At 36.5% G+C, this 20,775-nt stretch overlaps 1 protein-coding gene across 3 annotated transcripts in view; it reads right to left on the bottom strand.

Moving 5' to 3' along the window:
- Positions 1-1,196: 1,196 nt before the first annotated feature.
- MAPK8 (mitogen-activated protein kinase 8) overlaps positions 1,197-20,775 on the bottom strand; it is a 45,326-nt gene continuing 25,747 nt past the window's right edge. The window contains exons 5-12 of one of the 3 annotated variants that reach the window (XM_031607683.2): positions 20,593-20,731; positions 15,707-15,872; positions 11,863-11,934; positions 9,274-9,456; positions 7,124-7,248; positions 6,106-6,169; positions 3,131-3,208; positions 1,197-2,144 (exon numbers count right to left, since the gene is read on the bottom strand). In XM_031607683.2, the coding sequence (XP_031463543.1) occupies positions 1,999-2,144; positions 3,131-3,208; positions 6,106-6,169; positions 7,124-7,248; positions 9,274-9,456; positions 11,863-11,934; positions 15,707-15,872; positions 20,593-20,731 (973 nt within the window). In that variant the 3' untranslated portion in view covers positions 1,197-1,998. Of the gene's footprint in view, positions 2,150-3,130; positions 3,209-6,105; positions 6,170-7,123; positions 7,249-9,273; positions 9,457-11,441; positions 11,514-11,862; positions 11,935-15,706; positions 15,873-20,592; positions 20,732-20,775 lie in introns of all 3 variants that reach the window. The other 2 variants (XM_031607682.2, XM_031607684.2) reach the window with 2 other exon arrangements.

Below are 20,775 nucleotides of genomic sequence, written 5' to 3'. Positions count from 1 at the left end.
TATACAATTTGGCAGGATCTCATAAAAATAATTGCCTTAACAAATGTGGTTTAGAAAGGCAATATTGAAATATTCCATACAAATGAGGAAACCAAAATTACACACACAAATAGCACTTACCGGCAGTCTAGCCAGGCCAGGGAAACAACTGTGCAGTTTATCAATTTAGTCATCTTTGAGACATTACCACTCCTTGTATCCTGCATTTTTTTTTAAAAAGACATATTAGATATTGAAAGCATTACTGTCACTTACATTTTTCTGAAACTTTGCTGCAAGGATGAATTTCCCTCTTCCCATTCTAACCACAAAGAGTCTTTTAACCCAACAAAGCGAAGGAACCACACTGAAGAGCATCAGTCACTCCCGGATGACCTTTGTAGCCAGTCACATTATTTGCTTCTGCTCTGTGCCTGGCAAGACTTCTGTAATTTTTATGCTCATTTTGGCGAGCATTACTAATTTAAATTCCTCTTTACATTCTAATTCACTACACAAAATATGCATCTACACATGGCAATCAATTACACAGCCTAGCTTCACTAAAAATCTGCATTTTCCAAAGGAATAAATTCTGAATGATTGTTTAACTCATACATAAACTTAAGTCAGTTATACATAAATCATTCTGTAAATATAAAATGTAAACAGTTAAAATACTTCCATGAGGAGCAGTACCATTTTACATGACTATTTAGTAATTGTTCTACATATTTCAATATATCTTTTGTTTAAAAACTGTATTGAAACCTGGAGCTTCAGTGCTGAAAACTACTGCATATTAATGACTTAAAATGAACCATTATTAAGACTTCTGCTACACTGGTCTCAAGGTCAAATGAAAGAGATATATATTAATTTACACAGCACTACTTCTCCCTCCTTTGGATGGCACATATTGCTCACTTAATGAATTAGCTACAGGAATCCTGAGGTTCTTCTACCACTTCATGGTTTTTAGCGATCAGTTACTTTTGGTGGAGAAAGAATAGCTGAAATTTTGCCCCTGCTGCATTCACATCCTTTCCTCTTCTCCCCAGAAAGCACTCACCTTTGCAGACAAAAGTAGTAAGAAACTAAACTCCCAAAAACCATATACTACATGGAAGTATAACTACAGCATATTTGTTTTTCCTGTTGGCAGTCTAGACGTCCTGGATACACCTTTGTTTTGTGTACAAAAACAGGCTACAAGCTAGAAGTAAACAGTTTATTTGCATTGTAATGTATTATTCATGAAGTATCCTCTCGTTTTATGGTGATCGTGAGATTTGGCATGCCACAATTGTGCAGAAGACATCACAACCCTTTGTTAGGCTAGATGTTTCTGCAGCCTTGAAGATAGGCTTTGCTTTCTTAAGATCATAAAATCATTCAAATGAAATTACTTTACAAAGGACTGTATACTGTTTCTCTAACAAAATTCAGTAATTGTTGCTTTTACTCAAGTATTATAGGCAAGTGGCCAAAATGAAAGAGCATATTATTCACTGTCAGCACCATAGCAGCACGCTCCAAAAAGCCTACAGCTGGCTGCACCCAACTCTCTCCCCCTCCACCTCAATATGGACACATGACCAAGCATAAAACTTCGAAGGATATCATGAACAAAACATCTGGAATAAATTCTAAATTTAAAAAAATTGAAAACCTATAAAATCTTAAATAATACATGATATGGTAATGACCACAACATTAATATGTGCTTTGATAAAACAAATCTTACAAATTCAGTAAAAAAAAAGGTCAGCAGCATAATAGTAAAGCAAATATGCAGATTTTAAAACCACAATAAAAATTATCAGGTTTAATATTTTACAGTTAATTACAGCAAAAAAAGTGGCTGCTTTTAACACAACTTACAGTTTAAAATTACAGCACTTTATGATGAATTCTATGATTATTTTTGAAAAAACACTCAAAAATACCACCAAATTTTAAAGGTGCCCTATTAATGACTAAAAGGAACCCCCTCCCACCCCCCAAAAGACCAAGTAGTCATCTACAGCAACCCAGAGGTCCAGCTGAGGTTTCTAGACTGCTGTCTGTATCAGAGGCCAATGTTGGATCTGTTGACATTGAAGACACATCATTGACAGATGACGACGAAGATGGATGCTGAGAGCCATTGATCATTGCTGCACCTGTGCTATGAGAAACAAAACAGCAAATCAGTTGCAAATACAGTTGCACGGCTCAGCACTTGCATTAGTCTGTTTCTTCCTAACAGTCACTACTTCTCCCCATTTTGGCAAGTCTGAAGACAGGCATCTCAAAACGATTGTCAATATAAATAAAATCCACAAGTCATAAAAATGTGGTGCTTCATGAATGCTATGGTAAGAACCACAAAACTTACATGATAGGATACCTGTCGAATTACAATAAATGCTAATGACCGAAGGTTAAAAACCACAAATAGTACAAAAACCCAGGGCTAAGATATCCTACTACATGTTGAGAGCCAACTTAGACAATATCTACATATTTTGGAAAAGAAAATGGCATGTTTTTTTTCATCAGATCCTCCCACTTATTTGGGAAATAGCAAGCATCCATCTGCACTGCATACAGCCAGTTTCAGATATGCTGCAGTTCAAAGCCAGGGCATCAGTAAAATCTGAGAAGAGTCAGCAACAGCAGCTAACTTTTGCCACCTTGCTCTGAAGTTCAGCAACGCTTTCTGAATATGCTCCATAATTTTTCTGTTCAGAGGAATTTTCAAGACATACTACCTAGAAATCCTGTTTCATTACTTAATAGATAAAAGTAGTGGTTATATCTTTATGTGATACTGCACCAGCTACAAATTACATTTCTTACGAGACTAAGGCAGTGGAGTACGTATGAAGTATTCTTGTATGAAGTATACATCCTGAGATCTTTATAGAGGATTGAAGTGAAGCATCAATAATAATTTATCAGGTTAATAAAAAGAGAAATTCCACCAAATGATGCCAACTCCACTTTCCGTTCAAATAAGTACAAACTCAAAGAGAATTCTGAAGATTATCAGTCATTCAAGGGCTGCATTTTTGAGCCTGGTCATAGTTGGATATCTTGAATAGCTTTACACTCTCCTGACCTACAACTCTATGTAGTTTCGTACCGTGCTTTTATTGTAACCAACCTAAAGGGGCTGGCTGCCCACGTATAACCCCATTCTTGGTTCTTTCCTCCAGGTCCATGACTTCCTTGTATATTAATTCTGAAATGAAGGGAAATAAGGCAAAAAATTGAATTTGCAAACAAAAAAAACCCTCAGTTGACAATTTATCTCCCATTAAAATGTATATCTAAGTTTCTTCTATTACTGTTTAGAATTAGTTTTGAACAACAGTCCATAGATAACAGAATGGGCACGTGGTATTATAACATACAATTCTCTACTTCTGGAGCTACAATGGCCTGGAAAGCTCAAGAACACACTGACACTGGTCTCAGACTTTCTTCCAGACAGTCTGGGGACCTGAGGCTAAACTGAGTCTTAATGACTATTCTGTTTTTATCAATGCTTTCTTTGGTACAGAAGAATCAGATCAGCAGTCTTCAAAGAACCATGCAGGCTGTTCTATAGAGGAAGTTTCTTTGTCATTAATTCATTTTCATCTTTAAAAAGCCCTTTCACACATTATTATTTTTTTTCATAATGTAGTCTGTCTAAAGATATGAAAAAAAAAAATCAGAACTCTTACGATTTAACCTGCCTTTTTCCTCTCACAGGTATTTGCCTGAATAAGGTAACTGACCAAGATATTCTTGGCAAGTACTAGTTTCCTTAGGAGAGATCAGGCCACAAGCTCTTGGATGAGATAGGAACAAAAACCACAACAAATGAGCCGAAACAGCACTGCAATCCTCCCAACACATATTTGCCACTAAGTTTCCTCAGCAACAACAGGTCACTGTAACATGGAATACAACACTATGGATAAATGTAAGCAGCAACTTCACCTCCCTCATCCTTAAAATAAGTACTCCTAGAGTGTTTGTAACGTGAATCATACATCCCCTTTATACAGGCCAGAACATTTCTCAGCTTATGGCATCCCGTCACCCAGAAAACACTTCAGATGTGAATTTCCAGAAGGAGCAATAGAAGAACAGGACTCAACACATTAAATGCAGATCATACGAACTGACTTGTCAAGTTACTACTTCTTATCTATCATTGGTCAACTCATGTATGGTTTGAAAGAAAAAAGCATTTAGGAATTACAATTTCAAGGGCAGTGGCAGTCTCAAAAATAACTTTTATATTGCTTGAAATACCTAGTTTTTATTTCAGCAATATAACTGCATACCTGCTGCTTCAAAAGGGGAATATGTTTGTGTGGAAGGAAGACAGCAAGAGAATTTCCATAATTCTCTTTCTCTCTGCCTTTACAATTAAAACCCTAATAGCTTTTATTTAATAGGTTTCTAACAGGAAGTGATTGCAAGTGTAGCAGTACTGGATTAGTACATAGCCCCGTGTCCATTATCAGCCAGCGCAATGAAACTGTCAAAAATATTCCATTAAACATTTTTCCCACTTTTTTTTTTTTTTTTAAAGTATCATTTTCCTTCTGGCTATACCAATCTGGCTCCAATTCCTTCCCAAGCGTTTCTAGTACAAAATATTAGATCAGCCAGTGCACTGCATTCTTGCTGAAAGCAGCCTTCACAGTTCTCTGGATCTAAAACTCAGTGTTACCGCTAATCCTATTTAAAACACATGAAGCACAAAGAACTAAATGAAGTATCTGAGATAGAGCAAGCAAGCATCCTAAATAAAAGCACCTTGCTTATACTAAGTGAGAATGGTTATGGTCTAAGGCATGAAACACACCTTGGAGACAGACTGTCAAGAACTAACTAGCATGTGGCCCTCACACTGGGAGAGGTACACACCTGGTCTAAGCTCAGTGAATAACAGAATTATCAATTCAGGCATTTGTTCTGCCTTTTGCTTAGGATTAATCAATACCAACTCTGGAACACAATCGTCTGATACGTTAAATCATATGATGAAGGACAGCAGTGGTCCAAAGGAAGACATTTTTTTCAGTGTTGTGTACACTGTACTAACTATGCAAGAGTAATATATTTTAGAGAGGGCAGTTAAATATTGTACTCTTACGGTAAATCAATCATTTACTTACACAAAGAATTCTAACAAAAGTAATACGTGATTTCTGCAGAACTATAAGGCACACATATCATCTGAATTGTTAACAGCAGCAAAGGAAAACATATGAAATCAACAATACATATATTAAACATTTCTCCACTAGAATAGGAAGTTTCATTTATATTAAAAAAAATCTCCTTAGGTCTTTAAAACACAGTGACTGTCTCTTAGTTCATAAAGTCCAAGGGATACGGAAGGTTATAGCAAGGTTATGGATTACCATACATCAAACACCAACAGATGCAGAGGCAGATGGCGTTTTTTCATAGCACCAGGGCTTTTGCAGTAGCACATCTTTTTAGAAGCAGTTTCCAAATGAAACAAAAGCTTTACATTCAAAGATGTTCTCTATATACTTTGTAAGTATAAAGAAAAAATGGAATAAAACCAGTACCGAAATCTAAAGCTCTTATTTTTAGAGGTAATCCTTATGTCATACTCTGACACGTCCCACACTTCAGCCCTGACTACTTTCTCGAGATTCTATATATGAAACCACCACTATCTCCCACATGAGCTACAACCTATCTTGCCCATCGCTAACACTCCTTTTGTCCTTCTGTACAAATAACACTAACATGCTAATATTCAGACTTACAGTGCTCCAACTCCTTTATCCTTTTTCATTGTAGCAGTTTTGTCCAGAATTGTTTCCCTTCCTAAAAATGCTGCTTTACCATTTGCAAAAGTTGACTGAAATGAGCAGGCCTACAGCTGAGTGACCTTCAACTCCCTACAAAGACTCATCACCTTTACAGAAAAGGTTTTCTGTCCCAACAGCCAAGAAGTTGTGAAGCACTGATCTATTCTCTTGCCATTCCAAGCAGTTTAAGTATATACTACTACATTACTCAGAAAAATCTTAGTAACAGTAAGCTTAGAAGCATGCCTACATTAAAAACCCATAGGATATGCAGAAGGATCATTCTTACCTTTCCATTCTTCTATTGTGTGCTCCCTCTCATCTAACTGCTTATCTGGTATCTTTGGTGGAGGCTGGAAAACAGAACTAACTCATGATAAAGCAATCAAAGGGGATAGACAAACACAATAAATGAAAAATGGAAATAAGATATTCAGAATAAGGACCTGATTTAAAAATACTGTATTTACATTGTCAAATAATCTCTTATGCTTGGCTCATTTTCTAGATGCTGCTTCATGTTTTTAACTTGTTCTAGTTAGCTCGTGTATTAATTTTAGAGTATTAATTAAAACAGAAACTGAAAGGGCTGGTAATAATGCTCCTAACTGCAGTGGTCTCAAGCACAAGCAGCCCTTTTTACCTATTAGAGTTTATTGATCACTTTCACTTTAGATATAATAGATCAGCAGAATTCTAATTGTACCACTTACACCAAACATCTTTTCCTTTTCTTAGTGGGCCATCACCAGCTTACTTTCTCTTAAAAATGAGTTTTTTTCTCATAAGCTGAAGTTATTTTTTAAAGGAAGATTTTTCTCTTTGTTTATTAGTGTCAATAATTCAAAGCTTGAGATCTTGTATCAGATTTTGCTGAAACACTTATTTGCCAGTTTAAGAGTGCTATCAATTGCTGTAAGTAACAAAAGTATTCCTCTTGCCCAGGAGCAAATAACTGGAATACTATCACAAGCAATCAAATCATGCTGTAACAACTGTAACTCAATAAAACAGAACTCTGTATCAGAGACTTTCAGTTCATTGCTCCATGTCTAGGAATTTATATGCAATTATACACAAAATACATACACAGGTACTGCAGCTACCTGCAAGTCTGTGCCCATCCGTATTACTTATTCTAATAAGCATATCAATCGATGTCAATAAAAATGATTACTGCTCAGTTAAACTTCTAGTGAAATGTGTAAAGCATGAATTAGTCTCCCCTGAAGCAGTTACACAGAGCATCAAAACAAGCTTGTTTGAAAATACACCTTTCTCACTGGAGACCTAAAACAAGGACTTACAGCTTCAGCTTCTGACGGATCATACCAAACATTGATGTATGGGTGCTGCAGGGCTTCATCCACAGAAATTCTTTTTGAGGCGTCTATGACCAGCATTTTTGATAACAAATCCCTTGCTTGACTTGCTGCAAAAGTGAAATTTTCTACTTAGATTAACGGCATATGGACATAACAATATTTTGAAGCTCATAAAGAGAGAACATTTAAATAACAAACTCCATTTTATTATTTATACAACCCTCATGTAATTTGAGGTTTAAGAAAATGATGCATTTGATGAAAAAAGGAAAATGAAGAGACTAACATTTTGGAAAGAATTTATGACTATGTACTAGCTAGAAAAGAAAATAAAATGTTCCATGGAAGATAGTTGTACAGTAACTATGCATAATCATCCTACAAGCAGGCAAGGGAACACCACCAACAAAATATTTCTTATTTATCAAGCTTGTTACTGGAACATTAATAATTTAAATAGTAATTTAAAAAGAGAATAGGAGCTAGACAATTAACAGAAGACTAGAAAATAAGTTGTAACAGATTTCTTTTTAAAAATAGAGGATTGGAGAGAAGTGGACATCAACAGGTAACTCCTCCTTACTCCATTTTTTTTTAATCTCTCTTTTCTTTCTCAGAAAAACAGAGTAGAGCAAGAAAGCACCCTTTACTTTTGCTTATGCAGAGACTGGCTGAAAGATGAGAAAGGATAACCTTCAGCTAGGAGAAAAATCTTTACTGGCTAAACACGGACAAGAAACAAAATGCAATAAGAAGAAGGAAGAACACACAAATACAGAAGACAAATACTATGGAACTGGCCGTTTAAATGTAAGACAAGTAAAATCAGCTGGATGGAAACATATAGTATGCCACAAAGCCATCAAGTCATTTCTATGCAACATCCAACTGCAACACTGTAACTTCCAGCAACCTTTTATTTTAGTTAGCTGAATTCCCTTTTAGAAAGGGACATTCAAATTCAACTAAATGCTGAATCACAGAATCACAGAATCGTAGGGGTTGGAAGGGACCTCCAGAGATCATCGAGTCCAACCCCCCTGCCAAAGCATCACTATGCCTGCCTGAAGTCATCACTACGAAGATTGAAAGTAATTGTACAAAGTAATAACATTTCACCAGATTGGAAGCAGAGAGAGAACTTTTGAAGTGTCTGAAAGATAAATGCTGAAGAAGGAAAAGCATTGATTGTGATGAACCAAAAGGGTATAACATGTAAAATGTGTTATGAGTCTCAAAGGTATAGCTGAGGTCTGTATTCTGTTAAATTAATTTTTCTATGGGCAAAATATTCATATACAGTAAATAGGAAAATCTTGGATAAGAAGGAAGAAGAAATGAACATATCAGGTCATAGGTTTGCAGTACACAATACCTAGTAGGATTAGAGCAAGGTACAGTAAGGAAGCTGTATAAACCATGTTCAAATAAAACTAACTACACATCATGAATAGTTTAAATACAAAGGATTCACAAAGGTGAATCCTAAACATCTGTTGTCTTCCATTTTTTCTCCATGGATTAAGGCCTGCCAGAAAGGCTATCACGATAACATCAAGTCACAGATGTGTCTCACCATGGTTTCAATATACTCTGCCCCTGGGCATGGCATCCATGCCTGCTGGCAGTACAGCTTTGGCAGGAGTAGCAGAGGACAGGCACCTATCACTCTGCTCTAAGTGACAGCTGTTTTTTTATATTTTTTTCACATAAACTGTAATTGTTAGTCACAGAAAACATGGTGAGTTTTAGAAATAGTGACTTATTCCAGAAACTAAAGGATATATGTATATGGTGAATATAAAAACTTTATTTTCATCCCTAAACAAACAAGATCTGCTGTGGCTGTGAAACGTCTACTCTTCTCTCCTCTCACTTCTCTCTAAACCACATTTGTCATTGAGAGGAATACAATTTCATTTCTTTGTTCAAATATCAAAAGAATAGGAGCTATTCCAGAGAAGATGAGAAAGTGGCAGTAACCATAACTTAGTACTTCCATCTGCTCCCATTACATAAATATTTTAACATGTAAATCCTTAATAGGATGATTTTATAGTGAACAAAACCAAGATGCATTTCTGTTGGGTACGAGACAGTTTAAAAACTTTTAAAATATACAGCACACTTACCTTTAAGTTTGTTGTGTTCAGAATCAGCTGGGAAAAGGACATCTGGAAAGAGTTTCTCAAAGCTATATCCAGCATACTTGGGTCTGTTCTCCACGTAAGTTCGAACTGTGGGCTGTAATTTCTTCATAAATTCGGGGCACGGTGTTCCTAGCTGCTCTATAACTTTATTCCATTGATCAATATCTAAGGTTGCGCAGCTAAGAAAAACAGTGTCTAATTTTCAGCTAAAAGTTATGTTAAAACCACATGAAATATCCAACAGAGATTAAAACAGAACATCACCACAAAATTTCAAGTTCATCATTAATTAGCAGTATCTTCATAGAGAAAACAGTGAAGCTAAGCAAGACTGCATCTCAGTAGTGAAGGCAACATGTATTTTACTTGAAATCATAAGAATTAACTGGCAAAGGATATACTTCTGCAAAACAGAGAAAGTTAAAACTCCCAAGATTTAATCTTAAATGCAAATGAAGGTGTTTGTATTATTGTTTAAAGACTGTTAAATTCTGTAGAACAATTAACTTCCTGATCTAAACTGGTATTCACAATACTCCCAACTACTAAGCATCATTAAGGAACTGGAGAGAATCACCTCATGCTGCTTTGTCCTTCCGCCTCACTTCGGTAACTCAGCTGAGTTCTGGACTGTACCAAATTAGTGATCTCACACTGACAAAAGACAATACATAGCACCATGGCCACATGAAGGATTAAATCCTGGCACATACAGGTCAACAACAATTTTGTCAGTGTCTTCAATGAAGAATTGAAAGACTTTTGAGGCCAAAGAACATCCTACCCAGAAAGTTTATACCAACTATGGGACATTGACTAGTTCATGGCAGAATAATTTAACACATGCTACTAAGCAAAACGAAGCAAACCAAAATTTGGTTCATTGCAGATGGTTACATACTGGGAGAGAGCTCCAGTAAAATTTCACATATGCTTATTTCATTCAAATAGTCTCCCCAGCATTTTCTTTTTGGCTACTGCCTAAGACTAGACACTGGGCTCCCTAAGCCCTGAGGTGGATCAGCAGGCCTTCTCTTACAGCTTCAAGGATTTTCAAGTTCTACAATGCTTTAGCACAGGTTCTTGAAGGAAAAAAAAAAAAAAAAAAAAGATGCTGCCTGAATTAAAAGTCAAGCTATCTAATAACCTGGATTCACAAAGCTAGCACGGTGCAGCTAAGGCAATGACAAGGCTGTGTGAAAGCATGGACTCCCTGGATCTCCTTGTCATGCCCCAAAACCTTTAGCCAGTCCTCACACCAATGTAGTAACGCACTGATTTTTAAACCATTAACCTGCAAAAAAAGCAGGAAAGATTTCTGATGGCATCTAATCAACTACTAGTGAAACAAGATGCCAAATTCCAATTCAATTTCCATTAATTTTAGTGAGGATCCAGAGTTTTCAGCTCTGTTTGCTTGCAGCAGATCCTTTGTCTGAAGCATTTGTTCATATGACCACCCACGCAGACACCACTGAGCCATTCATGGAATAGCAAGACAGGAGCACCAGATATTTCTGAAAGCTGTTTGCAGGATCATTTCTGCATACAAAAATAAAACACTCTGGAGGACAATCATTAAAGCTGGTTAGGAATTTTTTGTAAACGTCTCCTATAAAACATAAAGAAATAACAACAGCTAAATGTGTTTGGGTACCAAACGAGATTACTAAGTTATTACATAGAAATGAGCTCCAAAGCAAAAACCAATGCATGTGAACCAGTAAAACACCACCTAAACAAACAAACAAAAATGTCTCTCTTAAATATGACAACATCCAAAATCAATGGATAGACACTATATCAAATTGAAAACAAACAAACAAAAAAGGAAAAAGGAAAAATAAGCCTGCTCACCCAAGTGGTATTTTGCTCATCTTGCTAGAATTTCTCACTAAGCATTAATTTCTAAAGAGCACCATACATGTTATAGCTATCTGTGCTGTTGTTTTGCTCTAAGTGCTGTAACTGTAGTTATTTTTGCAGCAACCTGAAACCAAAATTACAAACTTGCAAATGGTTTTTTGAAAAGGCAATTTAAAAACAGTATTTTAAAAATTAGATCCACATTAACCTGGAACTAAATCGTTGCGGAGCTTTGGAATCTTTTGACCTTTTCAAACTACATCTTAGGCCAAAGGTAAGGATACGATCTGTACCAGGAAATAAAACACCACCTTTGATCATTTCTCCCATGATGCACCCAACTGACCAAATGTCAACTGAAAACAAAATGCAATGATATTAACAGAAAAGATAGTTATCAAAATAAAGGAAATAAAAATATCTAGACGCACACACACGTGAAGTGACTATAAAAAGCATGTGTAATGGAAGTGAGTGAAGGTGAACGTACGCTAACTACAGGACCAGCAGAGACTATGTCCTACTGCTAGGTGCAGCCTGAGTTAAAATGAAGTCCTTAATTTTTTTTTTCAGTGTTATCACAAGAAAAATTCATGTCCATTTAATAAAAAAAAATTGTACAATATGCATTTTCATGACATAACATCAATAAAAAGGTTAATCACTTCCTAACTAATTCAACCTGCTGCAGCAGCACAAGGATACAGTCCCTTCCTGGAAAGAGGATTTTGTGGCAAACCATTTCGCCCATAATGCACCCCACAGACCATAAATCCACTATGTTTGTAGCACAAAAAGAAGGAAAAGCAAAGCAAACGGTCATTTAAAATTAAAAGAAGCATAACATGACTGCATTCTATAAACTGCAGAGACAGCACAGGAAGAAGAGCAAATCTTTATATTAATCAATGAAACCACTTTTAAGAACACAGTATTTAAGGATTAGCTTTTAACTGTCTCAAATACAAGGCAGAAAACCATCCTTTTGTTTAACACAGTGCGAGAGCAAGAGCTACAGCAGAGAGAGAGATACACATGAATTGAGCAGAGTAATGCCCATCTTCAAGTTCTGAGGCTTGCAAAGCTCTTTCAATAGAATATGTTGGATCTCCAAGACAAGTTCATTGAAATTACTTTTATTGTAACTGTAGGAATCATTTTAAGAGTAGTAAATGAAAATGACCTTTCAAAATACGTGGTACCTGAATAGTTAATACTTTCAGGAGCAGAATTAGTTATTTCATAGGAATTAACATTTGCCATCAAGTATTTCCTGTGAGTCAGATTAACATGCATATCTCTCTCCCCTTAAACAAGAAGCAAATACAATCAGTAAAAGATCACTTAGAATTTTAGAGGATCAGTTAATGACAATATTAGTACGCTCCTAAGAGATTTCAAGTTAAAATTCTTTGGTTTAAGAATATTTCTCTATTTCTATTGAAATAACATACAAACAAAAAGCTCAATAGCAGTGTTTTTTGTACAAAAGATTATTTTCCACAATATCTTAAAATAAATCATTCAGAAGATATACTCGTAGATGCACAAGTTCACTTTTTACAAGTGTGCCAATTTTTCTGAAGTTGCATCAGAGATACTCTGTTAATTCTGTATGCAAATATTTTCTTGATGTCATAATTATGCATCTGTATTATGATGAATACTTTCATGTCATATGTAAGACCAGAATTTTAGTTAAGCAGAGAAGAAGGGGATTTAAATGAGAAAAACTGTATGCCAAAAATCACATGTGAAAGTTGCAAGGGAGCTAAACAATTTCAAGCAGACAACGTTGCTTCTTACTGAAAACATTCCTTCCTTCTTATGTAATAAGTTCCTCTAAAATAGTGTTTAAATCATATGGTAAGAGATCACAGCTGTACATATTAATAGGTCAAAATTAAGGGCCTGGTTCATTTAAAAATGGTTTATGATTTGTACTATTTTCCCTTTAAAACACTTTTTGAAAGTTTACAGAAAGTACACATTCTGCTGCCTTCACAAACCAAAATATATTCAAATGTGCTGTAAATAATGTGTCCAATGTGATGAAAATACCTCCCATAATTGCATAGAGAAGTCTGGTAAGAGAAATAACACGAGTCAGTGATCTATCTTCATGCATCAGAAGACTCTGGGGACTAAGAAAAACATTAAATACAATTCCTCTGTTTAACCTACAAAACAGAACAAATGTAGAAGTTAACTCCATCACCTGCTTGTTTGGGTCACTCACTCATTTTTTTTAGTTACAGATTTCATATGCACATACATAGCACCAAAGATTACTGCTCTTCAGTATGCATCTCAGTCATCAGTACATGTACTGATGTGTCCTCCCTCATCTTGAAGGGGAAGTTCAGCAGGGAACTGAAACAGCATGAAGATGCCAGATGACCCTGCTTTAAATGTTAGTCTCTTTTTAACCGTTAATTGTTGTCAGTTTTCAATATTTAATTCTACATTAAATAAGTTAACCTTTACTTTAACTATGGGTTTAGAGGGCTACAACTGGCATCAATGTCAACAGGAGTGGATCCTGGGCAGCCCATGGATCTCACTACAAGTGCATCCTTTCTACTTGCCTTACTGCCCTCTGCAGCCTTACTGGGCTGTCAGTGGAGCTGCACAGGAAGGAACTCATCAGGCAGTGACTGTGAAGAAGAACAACAATTTATGTAAATAATCTCCTCATAACAACAGTACATAGGGAAAAAAATACAAGCTGCTTCCCGAACCAGTTAGCAAACAAATTCACATTCTATAAAAAGTGTCATTCTCAACTCAATGACCGCATATTCAGGTTTTGGGAAGATGCTATATAGTTTTTCATATGAAAGTAAATTTGGATTTACATTCTACTGCAAAACATAACTCACTCTTGACTCGGAAGGGGGCTGTCACTAGCAAGGCCACTAGCAACAACAGGGTGCTCTAGAACACAGTCTGTTTAACTACAACAATAAACCTCAGCATCATTTGAATGGAAAGAATGCTTCACACTTTTGTAACTCAAAATGACAAATTTTATGAGAAAAATGTGAACTCGGCAATCTATGGCAGAAAACCTGAGACCTCCATCACATCAATTCCTTCTGCAAGGCAGCTGAATGACTCTACAGCTTTAGGTTTTTGTGACTATTACCTCTTAGCTGGCCATTGCAAAGCCTTCAGGGAAAGAAAAAAGAAAGAAAAAACTTAAAGCAGTGCTTTCTACAGAACTTCAGCAGTTAAAAAAAGTAACTTACGCTAGCTTCACTTGACCTCTGTCTTGAAAGTTACAGAAAAAAATAGCCAACTGTACATCCTATCTGGCAGATTAATGATCCAAACAGAAACATAAATCACAGACTTGGAAAAAGACCTATTCTCATTTCTTTGAGCTGGATTCTTCCACTGTCACACTGATAGGAGTTGTTCTTCCTGGCTTTCATAAACAATAACAAAAAAGAAATCAGCATCTATGAACATAACAGTTATAGTTTCTATACGACCTGAACTGCTATGCAGTTGCCAGGGAAGAATGCAGACTATATTAAAGAACTCTGAAAAACACTGCAAGGCCCAGAGAAGCCACACACCTCACCTCACCAGGAGATGGCTAACAAAGCCTCTAGCATTGCAGCACCTCCTGGGGCTTACTGGAGGTCTAATAGATAATGTGTTCAAAACACAATCAGCAAATGGCGACCCTTGTGCACAATACCTGCCTGAGGCAGAAGCACCAAGTGAGGTGAACTGACAGCAGCGACAGCAGATCAATGAAATGGTAGCAGAATCAGAGCCATAAATAGACCTTCAGGAAGCACACATTCCATTGGTTTCCTAAAGGATACTAGGTGTTCATTTAGAAGATTGTATGATTTTTCTTCAAATGCTAAACGCTTTCCTAAATTTTTTAGAGGTTACTGAGAAACAGAGGGCCAAAGAAGCATGAGGAGGAGGGAAATGTAAGCAAGCAGAGGGACAGTGTAAAAAAGTTTCGCTGTAACTCATCATGGACCACAGAGAAATCTATAATGCTTCTTAATGGTCCTCTGCATTTTTCTTCAGCAGCAGTGTTTAAGAACTTAGTGCAACAGTTTTAAAGTGGGCTGGTTTTAATAAAAACAATGCCATGGCAGGTGGCTTGAGCTTGTTTGTCGCCTTCTCTTGAATGGCTTTATTGAGTGTAGGTTTTTAAACATTAAATTTGGGATACACAATTACAATTTACATCCTCATCAGGAATAAAATCAGACACAGGTATACAAAGGTAGGTATCACATCTTAAGAAAACTTATTTCCATTTCTTCATGAAGGAAAATAAATCTCCAAGCAGGTTGCCTAAATTTTTAAACAAACAAGGCCCTCAATTTTTTCTCCTATTAAATGTAAACATTATTAATGGAATTAGATAAATAAATTGGTGTACCCGGAATCTGCATTTTGGTCACATGCCTGATTTATAAAATCTTTTACATCTTGAAAAAAACATTAAACATGTAAAATGTGGCGTGCCAAACAAAAAATAAAGCTATGCCAAAGAAAGACTATATTTGCTGACCGTTTTCTTTGTATCCCATCCCTAGGATGACCTCTGGTGCTCTGTAGTAACGAGTCACTACATAAGGCGTCATCATAAAACTAGTTCCTGCAGTTCTGGCCAGTCCAAAGTCAAGAATCTTCAAAGTGCAGTCTGACTTTACTACTATATTACTGGGCTTTAAGTCCTTTAAAAAGAAACATCATATATGACCACTAAGACAAGCACAAAGTACTCGTTGGTTCACATTTTTAAAAGAGAATACTGCTAACATTCAACCCCACATATATGACTAGGTCACTTCTATAACTGCAGTTTACTTTCCCCCTTGCATTAATTCATATGCATTCAGCAGAATTAATTCCCTTCTTATGCTTGTAGATTCATATAGCAATTAAAGAAGGAAAACACAACTAGTGTTACAAGATATTCTAGCAATGTGTGAAATAAATTGATGTTAGTATGAAATGTTAGCTCTGAGAAAAGGTCTAGAAACTGTTTACTGGAACACCAGTTATTACTACAATGCAGAACACAAGTAATGTGACAACTGCAATAATCATTACAATATAAAAATCATTAGAATCATTCATAAATGCAAAAAGCAAAAGATTTCTTTGCTGGTTGGGGCTGCATTACCTCTTTTGAACCAATGCAGATATTTCTCTGAACAGGAAGGAAATGCTCATGTTCACATAGATTTCATTTCTCAGTTAGGATTTGGTTTACATTATACCAAGTTTAGTGACCAAACACAAAAGGGCACCAGTGAAAAACTGCCAGATACTTAACTATTAAATTGGAGTGAAAAATTACATACTTTCAGAGGTTCTTAGTTGGAATCTTGGTTAACTTTACTCTCTTCAGTTCAACTTCAAAATTATATTTAGCAATAGGGGCTTTGCAATGTCTACACAGACATTCTCAGTCATTATCTCAGGATCTTACACACATCTGAATGTCACAGAGCAATTATTACAAGCAGAGTAGGTTCAGAATAACTTTGTCATCATAAAATCATTCATAACACATAAACCATTCATACAAGGTCGGATCCTTTCTAGCTACCTCTACGAAGATTAATGAGACAAAACAATACAAGGTGGCAGAGGACTCCAGTATTTTAGCTGGGGGCATTTGATAACTAGCTCTTTCTTTCATTATTTCTTAAAGATGCAAAAGTGGTAATCTGCAAGATTTTCATTTGTACTCGTATGTCTTTCAACAAGCCCCTCAGAGGGCTAAGCTGCACTAAAGACAGAGGAGAAGCCAAAAAAGAAAACAGAGGTTTTGGAACAATAGAATTTTAATGGGTAATTAAATGTCTTGCATACTTACATATTCACACACACTCCTAAATCACACATACAAAGACAGTGAAGACAACTTTGGCTTAAAGTATTCTCAATTGTAATGAATAAATTCAGGTATTATAAGGCATTTCAGCTAAACAATATGCATACTTCAGATTTTGCTAAAGTCCTGTTATTATAAGCTTTATTTTTGTACAATTCTATTATCTGGAGGATGTTCACTGAAGAATCCCACAGGTGCATGCTGCTAATATCAACTGTATTTGTCCTCCAAAAGCTACAGGATCAACATTGAAAATGTTGAATAGATTTTCCCCTGGCAAGAGTAAAAACACGGTGAAAACAAAAAGTAAAATTTAAGGAGTACTGTCCATCTTAGATTTCTGAACACTGTGTGTTTCTCATGAAGCCTACGAGAATGTTTTCATGCAGAATACAGAATTCCTGTTGTTCAAAATGATGGAGGTGTGTTGACTTATGCTGGATTTCAAATTCATGCAAGACCAATACCTCATGTTCTAAATAAATGAGGACTCAAAAGATCCTGTGAGAGCAGTTAACTTTGCTAGGCTGTACAAATACATCAGAACCTATATCAGAAGACATATCAAAATAGTTCCTGTTTTTTTGTTTTTTTTTTTTTTTTTTAAATCAGCTACATTTTTCGGAGAAGTTTCACAGAATCACAGAATTGCCAAGGTTGGAAGGGACCTCAAGGATCATGAATCTCCAACCCCCCTGCCACATGCAGGGCAACCAACCTTCCCACCTAATGCTAGACCAGGCTGCCCAGGGCCCCATCCAATCTGGCCTTAAACACCTCCAGGGACAGGGCATCCACAACCTCTCTGGGCAGCCTGTTCCAGCACCTCATCACTCTCTTGGTAAAGAACTTCCCCCTGACGTCCAACCTAAATCTCCCCTCCCTCAACTTAAAACCATTTCCCCTTGTCCTGCAGTTATCAACCCTTTCAAAGAGTTGATTCCCCTGTTTGTAGGCTCCCTAAGTTTCTTTCTCTTTCCAAAGATATTTGTGTGAAGGGCTTCCATTAGTAGGCACCTTTGTTAAGTGCTCAAAATTAGGCAGAATACAATGTTACAGAGCCTCCATGCAAGACTAATGAGATAGGTTGGGTCCTTCAGCAAGTTAGTGAGGCACAACCCAGAAACACTGATTATTCATCGTCCACAGACTGCAAAATATAAATGAATGTGTACTTGTACACTTGCTGGAGACTCCATCTCTGCAAAATGTTTTGAACACCACAGTGCTCATCTGTCAACATTTATTAAAGTCAGCACAAAGATACAGTCAAGTCTTTATCAACCTAAATCTTTACCCAATGCCATGAGAGCTAAATATATCTTTTGCAACTTACAGGTGAAACATTCCAAAATTCTTTGTGTGTAATGTCTGCCTTGTTCCATGCCTCTAGTCTGCTATAAGCACCACACTTATTTGCATGGCTGACAGCATCCAATGCTACAGGCATACATGGAAAATATTTTAGTTTCAGTCATTTCTCAAGCTGGTATGATCATCTCAGCTATGTTAAGTGTTGAATAACAAAGTTAAAAAACATATGAAACTACCAATAGCAAAAATTGCTTAAAACTTTTAAGGACATTAAATAAGTCAGAATGTTTCAAGGGCAGTCACAGTAGTGCAGACTATGTTTAAGGAATAATAAGTTTCAAGAAAGTCACTAGATTTAGATACTTGGGATAGTGCTGCTGAAAGCTCAGAAGAGAGGCATAAGGAGATATTACTGAAGCCACATGTTCCATATGCCCTCTTTGCCTTCTGAGATCTTGTTCAACAGAAAGAATTTTGACACACTTTAAAATTTGAAGGAGCAACACAAAAAGCAAGCAAGCAATGCAAACATTTTGCTTGCACACACTGAAGCTTCAAGCAGAGAGCAAGTTGCCAAATGAAAGTCTACCAAGAAGGCATGCAAGTGAAATGTCCTTCAAAATCATTCATGCATACTATTTACATAGCAATTGTATCTATAGACAATCTCACTGGAATGGGCTATCTCTAAACAACAGCACAACAAGAAGCACTTCAGAACTCCACCCATATTTACAGATGCAGAAAATGTATCCTCAAGGCTGTCCTTACTCCTATCCAACAGCCTACTTTAATAGTAGAAAAGAAGCAACAACTGTACAAATTTTTTCCATTTATTACTGATTTCTACAAGCTCAGTGATTCAGTGCCTACTTTACAGCAGCACAAACTGTCCTTGAAGCAATGTCTGCACTAGCACTTCGCGTCTGCCTGCACTGACCCACAGAAAGAGACTCACTGTCTATTCTACCACATCTATAAGCATGTGTAGGGTAGGAAGGGCAGGGTGCAACAGCTGGGTGGTGCTTCTGCCTATTATCCTTTCCCCAACTCTTTCAAACACAGTCATACAAGGGCAAACTGTATGTGTGAAGGAAGCCTTCACCTTCCCTCCCTTTGCTCTTAATTAGAGTGAGACAGCAGATGCGTACTGGAACCATCTGAGCAAAAGCATTCTGCCATTTACATTTTATTTGCTCTTCATACAATACCCTGGTTCTCTTGAATGAGAAACAGCAGACTGAAAGGTAGTGTCATACTGCCAGTTCTAGCTTGCAGGCCATTCCACAATGAGGTGGACTACTGAACTGAGCAAGCATCGCAGCACAGTAATGCAGTTGTAGCCTCCAGAATTGCTATTCATGATTTTGCTGTGTACATCATCTTTGAGGGATACTACACAGTACTGACTGAAAGTACTGTGCATACATAACTTTAATTAATTTTTCCTGCATCATTAAAAAAAAAAAATACAGTGAAGATCATAACACTGTAAAAAAAAAATACAAGTTTACAGTTTCCCAAAATAATAGAAAGCATATTGGAAAAGTTATAACTAGGCAACCTCAAGTAATCTTCACACTATGCATAAATATATATGTAAGATGTTCAGCTTGAATAGGTGATCTTAAATTCAGCATATCCTAACTGGATTTAACACATACAAGCCATTAGAAAAGTAATGGTCATTTTTGCCTGCAGGCAACCTGATGGAATGCTTTGTGACACACAGGTGTATGAAAGCTCCACTCACAGGTCTTTATCATGATCTGTTTGTCTGGAGACTTCAAATACTTATTCTCTACTCTGTTAGTAAAGGAACTGAAATAAATTGGGCAGTTCTTTCAAAAGATGGAATTTCAGGTTTGGTTACCAAAACAACAAAGGCGGAGGTGATTTCAGATATTCTCTCCTGCCATGACTACTAAAATTGAACACGATACAGAATTACAGAAGGTAATGCAACTCACTGCTATAATTATTTTTTTCGTCCTGTGCAGATTATTTTGAAACCTAGGAAAAACATCCAAGAGATTCATTCCAGAATTACAGAGGAACAAAGGAAGCTTGATTTCCTTTCAGCTTTCTCTCCCTGTCTATGGCATAGGCTACAGAGCACTATTTGTACTCACATTTCTGATTTTTTTCCTGGCTCATTTATATAGAATCAAAAAATCATTTAGGTTGGAGAAGGCAAAACTTGATGCAATGAAAAAGTAACACAGAAATTCACTTACCCTATGTATAATTCCAGCTGAGTGAAGATGTTTGATACCACACAGCATCTGATAAAGGAGATAGGACATTCGTTCATGGTCTAGCTCCATCTGAATTACTTGGCAGAGATTTGCATCCATGAGCTCCATTACTATGTAGCTTATAAAGAGAAAAAAAAACCCAATCAGATAACGCTGCCAATT

The sequence above is a fragment of the Phasianus colchicus genome, chromosome 8 (assembly GCF_987193195.1).
Source record: "Phasianus colchicus chromosome 8, bPhaCol1.hap1.1, whole genome shotgun sequence".
Lineage (NCBI taxonomy): Eukaryota > Metazoa > Chordata > Aves > Galliformes > Phasianidae > Phasianus > Phasianus colchicus.
The sequence above is the reverse complement of the archived record's forward strand: the minus strand, read 5'-3'. Positions and strand labels throughout refer to the sequence as shown.